Source organism: Uranotaenia lowii, chromosome 1 (genome assembly GCF_029784155.1).
Source record: "Uranotaenia lowii strain MFRU-FL chromosome 1, ASM2978415v1, whole genome shotgun sequence".
NCBI lineage: Eukaryota > Metazoa > Arthropoda > Insecta > Diptera > Culicidae > Uranotaenia > Uranotaenia lowii.
The window spans coordinates 5,607,692-5,619,999 of NC_073691.1; the positions used below are offsets into that span (position 1 = coordinate 5,607,692).

At 38.9% G+C, this 12,308-nt stretch overlaps 1 protein-coding gene across 5 annotated transcripts; it reads left to right on the plus strand.

The window, feature by feature from the left end:
* Positions 1-281: 281 nt before the first annotated feature.
* Positions 282-9,271, plus strand: LOC129738738 (casein kinase II subunit alpha). 5 transcript variants are annotated; one of them, XR_008735625.1, is made up of 5 exons: positions 282-826; positions 930-2,412; positions 2,481-2,634; positions 7,668-7,781; positions 7,840-9,271. XR_008735625.1 is itself a non-coding variant. In XM_055729997.1 (2 exons), exon 2 carries the CDS (start codon positions 1,275-1,277, stop codon positions 2,301-2,303), a length of 1,029 nt encoding a protein of 342 aa, XP_055585972.1. In that variant the 5' UTR covers positions 283-826; positions 930-1,274; the 3' UTR covers positions 2,304-3,102. The 5 variants fall into 5 exon arrangements, 1 of the variants encoding a protein (XP_055585972.1); XR_008735624.1 differs by lacking the exon at positions 2,481-2,634 and having other exon boundaries at positions 283-837; XR_008735623.1 differs by having other exon boundaries at positions 283-826; positions 930-2,634.
* Positions 9,272-12,308: the final 3,037 nt, after the last annotated feature.

Here is a 12,308-nt window from a genome sequence, read left to right on the forward strand (position 1 = left end):
GACTGTTGTCCCCGCACGAAAAACGTCACACTGACAGCTCGCTGACCCGGCCCATCTGTCACCAACACAACACACGACCGCCGGCATCATCATCGGTCGAGCAGCAGACAACTCACACTGCGGCGTGGTGGCAAACTAGCGCAAGCGAGATAGCATCACTGCCTCGTTGCCGCAGTGAGTCGTGAGTCGGTTTAAGAGGTTATTGGAGGAAGCGAAATGGCACTAGGGCTGTGTGCTGATGGTGATAAATCGAAAAAAACTCTTCACGGTGGAGCGAGGCAAAGTGCGAACGATTTTCTGACTGAACCCCGATCGGCCTACCGTGTGTGTGGTGCCCTCGCTCGCCATCTTGGAAACTCTCGTCCATCCGAGAAAAAGGTCGTTTTGGTAAAAGTTTTTGGCTGCCCGTTTTTCGTGTTCCGGATACGGCCCCCGCAGGGCTTTGCTAGGTGCGGTCGCTGCCTCTGATTACGCGAAACGGTTTTTTCGATCGAATTGGCCGGTAGCGGATGTGGTTTGGCTGTTTTGCGGAGTCGCGTTTCGCATAAATCCTTTCGACGAAAACCTTTTTGGAAAAGATAGTTGCGTTTTCGTGTTCGATTGCGATTGTGTCAGTGCGGAGAAAAAAAAATTGCTTGCTCGTGTGGCCACGAAAAAGTGCTTCCGGTCGTCGGTTGTTGAAGGTTTTCTCGATTTTTTTCGGTACAAAATTTGAAGCCGCCGGGAGAGTGATTCTGGTGCAATTGGATTCCGGATTAAGGGGTGAAAAAGAATTCAAGTGTGCGAGAATCGGTGCATCACGGTTAGGTGCAATATTTGAGCGAAGGTTAATTTCCGGTTTGTTCTTCCTCCCTCGAAATTTGTCCCAAAAACCCGCAAAAGTGTATCTCTCAACCAGGATTGTTTTGTTTCGTTTCGGACCTTTGCAGGTCTTGAAGCCGTCGTCCAGGTCAACGAATTGGACGGGGACCTATGCCGGTGGAGGGATTCCGATTCGCAGCAGCCGGTGGTCCCATTTGAGGTTGTTCCGCGATCTGGCCTCTGCGACCAGTAGTAGCAGCAGCAGTAGCAACAACAAAACTGAAAGCCCATACGACAACCGGATCCAGAACAGCTTGGCAATTACCATCCAGGGCCAAAAGAAGCGCCAGGTCCGGAAGAAGGAAGGTAAGGCGGCCACCAACACCAACCGGAAGGAGGACCAAACAGGGCTAAGCAGAGTAAGAGCAGGGGGAGCCGGTGGCCACAGATCCAGCGGCGACAGCGAGGACGGAATGACATTGCCAAGCAGTGCCCGGGTCTATGCGGACGTCAATTCGCACAAGCCGCGGGATTACTGGGATTACGAGAACTACATCGTGGATTGGGCCAACCAGGATGACTACCAGCTGGTACGGAAGCTGGGCCGGGGCAAGTACAGCGAGGTCTTCGAAGCCGTCAAGATCACCAGCAGTGAAAAGTGTGTGGTCAAGATCTTGAAACCGGTCAAGAAGAAGAAAATCAAACGAGAGATCAAGATCCTGGAAAATCTGCGCGGTGGCACCAATATCATTACCCTGCTAGCTGTCGTCAAAGATCCGGTCTCCCGGACACCGGCCCTCATCTTCGAGCACGTCAACAATACGGACTTCAAACAGCTGTACCAGACGCTGACCGATTACGACATCCGGTACTATCTGTATGAACTGTTGAAAGCCCTCGATTATTGCCACAGCATGGGAATCATGCATCGTGACGTCAAACCTCACAACGTCATGATTGACCACGAAAACCGCAAGCTGCGTCTGATCGATTGGGGTCTAGCCGAATTTTATCACCCGGGTCAGGAATACAACGTTCGAGTTGCCAGTCGTTACTTCAAGGGTCCGGAACTGCTAGTCGACTACCAGATGTACGACTACTCGCTAGACATGTGGTCGCTCGGTTGTATGCTCGCCTCCATGATCTTCCGGAAGGAACCGTTTTTCCACGGCCACGACAACTACGATCAGCTGGTTCGGATTGCCAAGGTCCTCGGCACCGAAGACCTGTTCGCCTATCTCGACAAGTACAACATCGAGCTAGATCCCCGCTTCAACGATATCCTGTCCCGCCACTCGCGGAAACGATGGGAACGTTTCGTCCACTCCGAGAACCAACATCTGGTTTCGCCGGAAGCGCTCGATTTCCTAGACAAATTGCTCCGTTACGATCACTACGAGCGGCTCACGGCACGAGAAGCCATGGATCATCCCTACTTTGCGATCATCGTCAACGGCCAGATGCCGCCGCCGTCCTCCTCGGCCAAGGACAGCAATCAATAATAACAAACAACTACAACTGCTACTGTATTGTAACCACCATCAAGAAGAAAAACATAAGAACTACAATAAAAAAAACTCATATAACACTAAAATTAAACAGCAAAAAATGGTAACTATCAACATTTATTTTCTACCAACACAAAATTATTGTTAAACAACAACAAAAAAAATCCTTAGCAAAGGTTTTGATGTAGTGTTTGAAGAAGACGGCCATCCGGAATCGCTGGGCGCCCTTGAAAGTTTTTGCATTTTTGTCCCCGGCGTTGAAACACTCGACCGGCAGCAGTTGGTTCTCCAATCTTCTTTTTAAAACAAAAAAAAAACAAATTAGGTAAGCCGATGATGATTAATTTCTTCTACCCTTTGGATTTTGCTTGTGGATTGATTCAAAATTATATTTTTCTCCCTATTTTTATGCCACACACAAAAAAAAAAAACGAAAAGAAAAACAATCGCCCCGTTTCTGAAGGTTTAAGAACCGAATCGATCAAATATTCAATTCACACACACCCTGTGATCGTGTGTTTTATCTTTATACTTATTACGAATATTACCCGTTCTTTTGCGAAACCGATTCCCTGAGACTATTAAATTTGACACGATAAAATAAAAAAAAACAGTGGGACAATTGAAACGGCACCGCGCGTGGATTTCACGTCAGATGAAGCAAAAAAAAAACGAACGGAATAGTTCATGATTTGTGGAATGCTAAATAGTTATTTATGATTATTACTATTCAAGTTATTATGTATTGAAATATGATAAACGAAATAAAAACAAGTAAAAATCCACCACACCACACGGCTTTGCGTGTGTTAGTAACTGCATACTTATAGAAAGAATTTCTTGATTGGGTAGTTTAACCTATTTTGTGCATATTTTACATAGGGTCTGACTTGAAGGGAGTTTGGGAAATTCCTAAAATTTCGCAAAACCTCGTTTGAAGCATTTAGCTTCAGAAAAGTTGTTAATATTGATTGAAGGATTCTTAAACGTTTTGTAATAGTCAATCCAGTCTTTCATTCATTCCATTAAGTGTTAGTTGACTTGGAAAACTCGTAGAACTCTTGATTAAGGCTTTTTAGTGCATGAAAGCGCTCAAAAATTTCGGTATCCACCCTTAAATCTGAAAAATCGAGTTTGAATTTTGATGATAAATGATTGATGACGATGAATTTTGAGCATAAAACATCGAAATCGAGTGTTTCTAAAAATAAATAAATAAATGGTCGAAAAACTGGTGTTATTTTGAAGAAAAAAAAATCTTGGTAAAAAATCGACTTTTTGGGAGTTTTCTGAATTCGAACCGATTTTCTGAAAAACGTCTAGTTTATCGGCAAGTCCCTGAAAGTCGATATATGACGAATTTTTTTTTAGATGACATCAGATCTCGATGTTACATGCCTTTCTTAGTCATTTGTTGTCAAAATTAAAATTTCGATTTTTCGGATTTCCTTCCCTACGTAATTTTTAAAATTCTTAAAGTCGATTTTTGACCAAAAAATTTTTGTTCGAGATAATCCCAGCTTTCGACGTGTTTTGCATTTTTAAATCATTTGGCATCAAAATTAAAAACACGTAAAACACATCAAATATATGCTTATTGTGTTCAAATACAAGCACGTGGAGACAAATGACAACAACACCAGTTTGTTGCACTTAGTTCAAACTTTAATGTGGTTCATTAGTTTTACAAATTCACTTGCACGTTTTTGCAATAAACGCTCGTGAAGTTGAGTAAAAATAAAACTTAAAATTGCCATTAGTTGGCTAGGAAACGTCGTAGAATGTTGAAATCTAGTGCAAAACGTGTGATTTTAATGCCTCAACAAATGTTCAGAACCTCTTATTCTTGTAAATCCTTATCTAACTATAGTTAAGTATAAAAACTAACTTTTAAATAACTTTCAAAATAAAACCTTCATAACTCTGCTCTGAAAAGAGATAGGGTTTTGATGTATTCAACAAAGTTTCATATTTTTACGTATTATACAACTTTGTAGTATAAAGTAAAGCCACAGATAAACAGACGGGACACTCTTTTTCCGGTTTTCGCAAACCGGTTCAATATTTCTGAAAGCTAGGCAATGTCGCCACCAGAGTGCACTGGTCTTAAAATTAAAACTTTTCCATCATAGTAGCTGTTTGCTGGAGACACGCATCAAACTTGAAAGTAAACAAACAAGGTTGTACCTAAATAAAAAAGTCTGCAAAGTTTTTTTAGTTTCAAATTTTGTTAAAACCCCGTAGATACTCATCTCCCTGCGACCGTGTCCCATTCAAACGGATCATATTTCAATTAGCAAGAGGTGGTACCGGGAAGAATTGCTGTTGCAGTGTTCCTTTGGTTCCATTCATTTTGTTCCGAAATCTGAAGAGTTGAATAGCAGTATCGAATATTTGAACCCGAGAAAAAAGGATTATAATGAGGAACAGATCCCTTGTTTTCATACCCATGTTATTTGGCCGCAACTGAGAGTTTTTTTTAAGCAAATGTAAAGCAATGTTTCTATTGCAAATGAGAAAAAAATAATAAATTTGTTGAAATAAATTAAAATGGAATACCTTTTCTGTACGGCTGTGTTTATTTACTTTAACGCACATGACTAAACTCGACTTTTAAGTGGCTGTTCCTTTTGATTTAGCTACTGCAAAAAAACTGAATGTTGAAAACACAAATGCAGAATTATGAAAAAAATTCCCTTTAAACTTAAAAACAGATCATTTGGAGGCGATTCAGTGCTCAATAGTCATGTTCTACGTTACATTTTTGTCGTTACGTTCGATGTAGTTATCGAAAATTCTTTTTGTAGAAAAACCCCGATATCCTAATTGCTTTCAGGGAAAACCCTGCGTGGGGGATTTTTTTTTCAATTTGCTACCACTCAGTAAATTTCAAACCGGAGTATCATTTAATCAATTCAGGTATGAATTTGATGTTATCCAAAGAATCCTATTTTTGTCAATAACTTATGAACGGCTTCCAGCACTTCAGCGAACACTTTTCCTCGAGCACCATAAGGAATTCATGCATGTAAAAGCACTCCCTAAATTGAACTTATGATTTCAACAATAATTCATACCAGTCTGTTTGTTTACAATGTTAAATGAAAAGTTTGATTTCATGGGTATCATGATGGTTTTAAATTTTCCTAACCGGTTCATGGCTGCATTTTGTCGTGATAGGCAATGTCGACACCAGATGGCAATGCAAGCAGTTTTGCGAAAAATGTTATAGTTTTTCTTCAGAGTGTCATGTCTGAAACAGACGGGACACTCTTTTTCCGGTTTTCGCAAACCGGTTCAATATTTCTGAAAGCTAGGCAATGTCGCCACCAGAGTGCACTGGTCTTAAAATTAAAACTTTTCCATCATAGTAGCTGTTTGCTGGAGACACGCATCAAACTTGAAAGTAAACAAACAAGGTTGTACCTAAATAAAAAAGTCTGCAAAGTTTTTTTAGTTTCAAATTTTGTTAAAACCCCGTAGATACTCATCTCCCTGCGACCGTGTCCCATTCAAACGGATCATATTTCAATTAGCAAGAGGTGGTACCGGGAAGAATTGCTGTTGCAGTGTTCCTTTGGTTCCATTCATTTTGTTCCGAAATCTGAAGAGTTGAATAGCAGTATCGAATATTTGAACCCGAGAAAAAAGGATTATAATGAGGAACAGATCCCTTGTTTTCATACCCATGTTATTTGGCCGCAACTGAGAGTTTTTTTTAAGCAAATGTAAAGCAATGTTTCTATTGCAAATGAGAAAAAAATAATAAATTTGTTGAAATAAATTAAAATGGAATACCTTTTCTGTACGGCTGTGTTTATTTACTTTAACGCACATGACTAAACTCGACTTTTAAGTGGCTGTTCCTTTTGATTTAGCTACTGCAAAAAAACTGAATGTTGAAAACACAAATGCAGAATTATGAAAAAAATTCCCTTTAAACTTAAAAACAGATCATTTGGAGGCGATTCAGTGCTCAATAGTCATGTTCTACGTTACATTTTTGTCGTTACGTTCGATGTAGTTATCGAAAATTCTTTTTGTAGAAAAACCCCGATATCCTAATTGCTTTCAGGGAAAACCCTGCGTGGGGGATTTTTTTTTCAATTTGCTACCACTCAGTAAATTTCAAACCGGAGTATCATTTAATCAATTCAGGTATGAATTTGATGTTATCCAAAGAATCGTATTTTTGTCAATAACTTATGAACGGCTTCCAGCACTTCAGCGAACACTTTTCCTCGAGCACCATAAGGAATTCATGCATGTAAAAGCACTCCCTAAATTGAACTTATGATTTCAACAATAATTCATACCAGTCTGTTTGTTTACAATGTTAAATGAAAAGTTTGATTTCATGGGTATCATGATGGTTTTAAATTTTCCTAACCGGTTCATGGCTGCATTTTGTCGTGATAGGCAATGTCGACACCAGATGGCAATGCAAGCAGTTTTGCGAAAAATGTTATAGTTTTTCTTCAGAGTGTCATGTCTGTTTGTCTGTGGTAAAGCTCTATCTATTGAAATACAAAAGTTAAAATTTTCAATTTTTTTTATAGTGGACTTTGACTAACTTTTGATGCTTTCAAGTTATGAAGCATGTTTGAAGAAGCAAATGTTCTGAAGACACTTAAGAGATAAGATAAAAGACAGAGGCGCTACGAAAAAAGTTCCACTTTTAGCCCTTTTGGACCACAGTGCGACCGTAGTCTAGAAAATAGCGTTCAAGTCTTCTAAGCCAAAAGGTCATGATATCAAATCTCGGTCACGGCATACATATATAGTACACTTTCTGTGGACTGGCGGATTTTAGCATTTGTAAGATGCTAGCTAGGATATCTTTAGGAAAAGCACGCTTTAGAGTTAAGCAAATTAGATCTCTTCAAAGAAACATGAAGTTTTACTGAGATCCTTCATGTTTGTGTTCGTTGAATATCAAGAACATGTCTTCAAAATTAGAATAAGAGAAGATACATTAATAAAGGGTAGCTGTGATAATTTTTGTTTTCTTTTGGTATTGTAACTGTTCTTTAAGTGAGACATCTTAATACCTTAAAAAAACAATTGGTTTGAGCCGTTGCCGTGTTTAAAGTTGACTTTTGAAACGAGAACTCCAGTAAACTTCTTGAAATTACTCTACGAGACCGCTAAAAAAAAACGCCTGAGTGTATACTATCAAATCGATCTTCAACCATTTATCATAAAGAGTGGAATCATGCCAGCAAAGTCCCTAGTTCAAAGGTGGACTACTCAAAGGTTTCTCAGCTGCCTCGATTTCGAATGGCCATCAACGACACATCATTTATAGAAAAAGAAACAAACACACCCACTAACGCCACTAACACTTTTCTTTTCCAGATAACATATTAGGCAAAAATGTTTAAAAGATACCACGGTCCACAACTTTCGATCGAAGTTACTACACCAAATCTGTTTATATGGTGGAATGGCGTCAGACGAAACAGTCTTATGGTAAGTTCTACATATTCAAAGATGTGTTCCAAATTCTAATGATCTTGTTTCGTTTTAGTGCAAATATTGAACCGGGAAAAACCAGCAGGGCTAATCTTAATTGCGTTCTGCAGCTGACACAGTGGCAATAGTGAGTGAGCCACTTCGGGAAACTACCCTCTTCTGAGATACACCCACACGAAGGAAAACAGCTCCGCAAAACCAAACCCTTCTACTTTTTGTCCGGATTGATCAACCTACGATGAACAAACGAAAGCCCAGAATGTCCAGAATAACGCGCCTGTAAAGACAATGATACCTATTGTTCAGTGTAGAACACTGATTCAAACCCATATACCCTACTTTTTATCCAACACAAATTATCCTTCTGTTAGTTTTAAACGATACCGCGTTGTGGAACCTGTTTAAAATATTAAACATGAAACGAATCCTTTCCTATATCTCTCCGCAAGTACAACTTAAGCCCATCATCCGCATCAAAACAAGAGCCATAAAATGCGCGCCAGTCATGCAGCTAGGATCCATTTATGAGAAGATGCACCTAATGATGCATTACAGAGTAGGAACATGTTGAATGGAATACTGAAGACACCGGGAAAACCTATACATATTTTACGTTTACTTTTTCGCTCATCTGATCTGTTCAGGTGTCCGATGCCAGGTCGCAACCAGTCTCATTACTATTCCCATCTAACAGTTAACAGAAATCTTATTTAATTTCAAACTCAATAAATTGCATATTAGTTTAAGCTGATGATAAAACAAAACTAAGAACTAAACAATTATCCTTATCTTAAAAGCCCTCTCCCAAACAAACAGATGAACAACTGATATCCAGAAGCATGTGAAGCTACCCCCAATCTTTGTTTACGAGGATATATTTTTTCAACAACCTCCCCCCTCCCCCCTGCTCCCTTTTTCGACCACGATTAGTTATTGTTGCGCATAACATGGATTCGCAACATAGAGGGTTTAAAAAAAATAAAAAAAAGGGAAAGATTGTGAGAACAAGTAAAATTGTTGAAAATTCAAAAACAAGAACATCAAGAATGAAAAACTGATAATACAATTGTAACTTATAAAAAAAATAAACAACAAACAAACACACTAGAGAAGCTGGCAAGTTTTATCAAACAAAAACAACAACAAAAAACAGCTTCAAACGTTTTTCAATTGAGCTTTTAATGATAGGAAGCAAAAGCAACTTTTTCCACAATTCCAATGCTTATGAAATGAACAAAGAATTATATTGAAAAGCAAATAATCGCAAAACCCTAAACTATCAACCAATACCAACCAAATTAACATGCAAAACAAAAAAAGAACTGCGAAGCGTTGAAAAAAAAACAACAACAATTGACAAGGCCAAGAAAACACCAGACTGGCAGCGAATAGTCTAGCGATATGAGATGAGACCAGAGGAGGAAGCAAACGATAAAAGAAGTGAAAACAAGAGGAGAGGAAAATGATGCAAGCAAAAAAAAAAGAAACCAATACATAGCTGTAATAGGGACGAAGTAATTCTAGACAAAAGAAAAAAAAAACAATTAAAATAAAACAACTATAACAAAAAAAAATCGATATTCAAACAAAACCAACAATAAAAACGAAATGTTACTCTTACAAGTGCTGTGTCTATGTTTGCTTATATTGGGTCGAAATTTTTGCACACATGTGCACCCTTTTAAAGAGATTATGTTGACCTTCCATGACAAGCCTGAGATTAACAGTAAACATAGCACTTTAATTATTATATTGAACATCTTTACAATGAAGTTTGGTCCAATCCAAACTGACCATTGCACAATGGGCAAAACAATGTAAAGGTCTATTAAACCGCGAAGAAATTCAATATCTGCCCTTCTAGACACACAAATTTTAAAAAACATACTTTTCTTCAGTGAAAATTCCCGAAGAATCGATTGAGGTTCGGAAAGGCATCACGTCCCCGTCATCACATCTGAGCTCGTGCGGCGTCTGAATAATTGATTTTTCGGAAATTTTCACTCACGAAAAATATCTTTTCATAGATTTTGATAGTCTAGCAGGGTAGACATTGAATTTCTTCGCGGTTTGTACACATTTCCGCCCACACAACTTTGATGGAAGATTTAATTTTGAAACAATTCGATTCGGGGACAGAGGGTCTTGGCCATGGCCAATCTGACCGGTTCCGGAACGAAATATGTCAAAGTTATCGGATCGAGACTTGCGGCATATTGAAGGAAAACACTTGAGCTCAACATGAAGGAAAGTAGGGAGTAAGGAATGAAAAGTGAAACGAGAGAAGTTAGAAAGTGAAAAGTTGGAAGTCAGAAGTGAGACATGAGGAGTGAAACGTGAGAAATGAAAAATGAAAAGCGAAAAGTCATGAGAAGTGATACTAAAGAATTGAGAAGTATGAAATGAAAAATGGAATTTTGACAAGAGAAGTGAGAAGGGAGAAGTGAGAGGTTAGAGATTTCTCATTTCTCACGGCCAACTTCTTATGGCAAATTTCTGGCTATAAATTTCTTACTTCTCATATCTCACTTCTTACTTCTCACTTATCGAGATCGTCATCTAATATTTACTTATGACTCGTCGGAAGTCGGTATTGGTTATTTTTATTATTTTCGTAGTATTCCGTCTCATGACATAACTTGACGAACATAATTCCTAAAATTCACTCGGTTCATGGCAACCGTTCTCTAATTTCTCGGATATCTCAAATTCGCCAGATCACGCTCCACTCGGTTGACCACCTCGCTCGTTGCGCCCCAGCTCGCCTTGTTCCTACGAGATTCGTAGCGAATCCTTTTTTTGCAGGATAGTCGTCCGGCATAATCGCCACATGTCCTGCCCAGCGTATCTCATGGTTCATCCTTCGAATCCACACTCCGTTCTCCTGCACGCCGCAAAAGAGGGTTCTTAACACTTGTCGCCGGAATACTCTGAGTGTACGCAGGTCCTCCTCGAGCAATATCCATGTCTCGTGCCTGTAGAGATCAACCGATCTAATGAGCGTCATATACAGATTACACTTCGTGCAAGAGCTAAGTCTTCTCGACCGCAGTTGCTTGTGGAGTCCATAGTCAGAGCCCAAGGCACGACTTCCGCTGATAATTCGCCGTCGGATCTCACGGCTGGTGTCATTGTCTGCGGTCACCAGTGAGCCGAGATAGACAAAGTCTTCATAGCCGTCGACCTTGGACAATCATCAACTCAATCCTTCCTGCTGCGCGTTTAAGTTTGCGGTAGATCTCCTCCTCCGCCGCAGATGATCTGCCGACTAGTCGGTATTGGTGTAGCAAGTAAAAAATTTTCTGTATCGTGTATGATAAGCTCACGATCTCCGGATTGGTATATGAATTGGAATAGTTATTGAATAAAAGCTAAAGTTTATTAATCAACTACTTGGTTTATCATAACGGGCAACCAACAACGGTAGAAAAAGTTCACTGTGGAACATTTCTGCTCCATCCAACTTCTGACGTTGTGAGCAGCGTTACCACATATACAGATTTTTCAGTGAACATACAGATTTTTTGAAATTTTTAAACCAAGAATCTGTATATACAGATTACAGATAATTGGAAATTTATACAGATTTTATACAGATTTTCAGCAAATGAAAAAAACTTTATGATATTTTGATTATGCTTTGAGTTAATCGAGAATAATCTACTTTGATGGTCCAACGTTCAAGCCATCAATTGTCATGCTCACAAATGAGAAAAATCTTCCAGATTATAGTTCGGAACTGCATCAATGCAAGGGTTAGAAAACAGTTTTCAAACCTGTGTTCGAAAATCATATACCAAGATCAGAATTTGCATTACACGAAATGTAACTTTTCATGGTACCTAGTTAAATATCATTGAGTTACTTCACCTGCTGTGAATATTTTTCTTGCAGTATACAGCGATTACAACTAAATACAGAAACTGATCAGAGACAAATTGACACAATTTTCAAATCCCATCTGATTGTAAAACCCCGGATGGACAAAGATCGTTGCATTTTACGAAACATATCCACTTTAAAGTTGGCATGACCTTATTTTTACATGTAGCGGTAGCAGATATGTATTTTATTCGCTGTACTGGAAATTGGATTTAGTGCAATGTTTCGAAGTCGCATTTAATTGTACAAACAAACCAAAAAGCGGATTGCATGTAGCAAAATCACAGGATTAACACTGATTTGAAAGATCGCACAAATGTCGCAGTTCGCAATAATGAAGACGGCAACTAGATAAGTGCGCCACGCTTTATAAAAAAGCTCGCCGTAGTGCAATGTTAGTATCCGGAATCAAAATTTTGAATACAGATTTAAATACAGATTTTTGAGATTTTATACAGATAAAAAAGATTTTTTGCCTCGAAAATACAGATTTAAATGTGGGAACGCTGGTTGTGAGATGGGTGCACACAAAATTTTCGAGGCCAGAAATTAGCAAAATTTTGCTCAAATTTGACCAGCTAGAAACTTAGCAATCATTTTAGCAAATTTTTTTAACTCGAATTTTAGCAAACGAGAGAAAAA

Coding starts and splice junctions, on each gene's coding strand:
- LOC129738738 (XM_055729997.1), top strand. CDS start 1,275: ATGACATTGCCAAGCAGTGCCCGGGTCTATGCGGACGTCAATTCGCAC.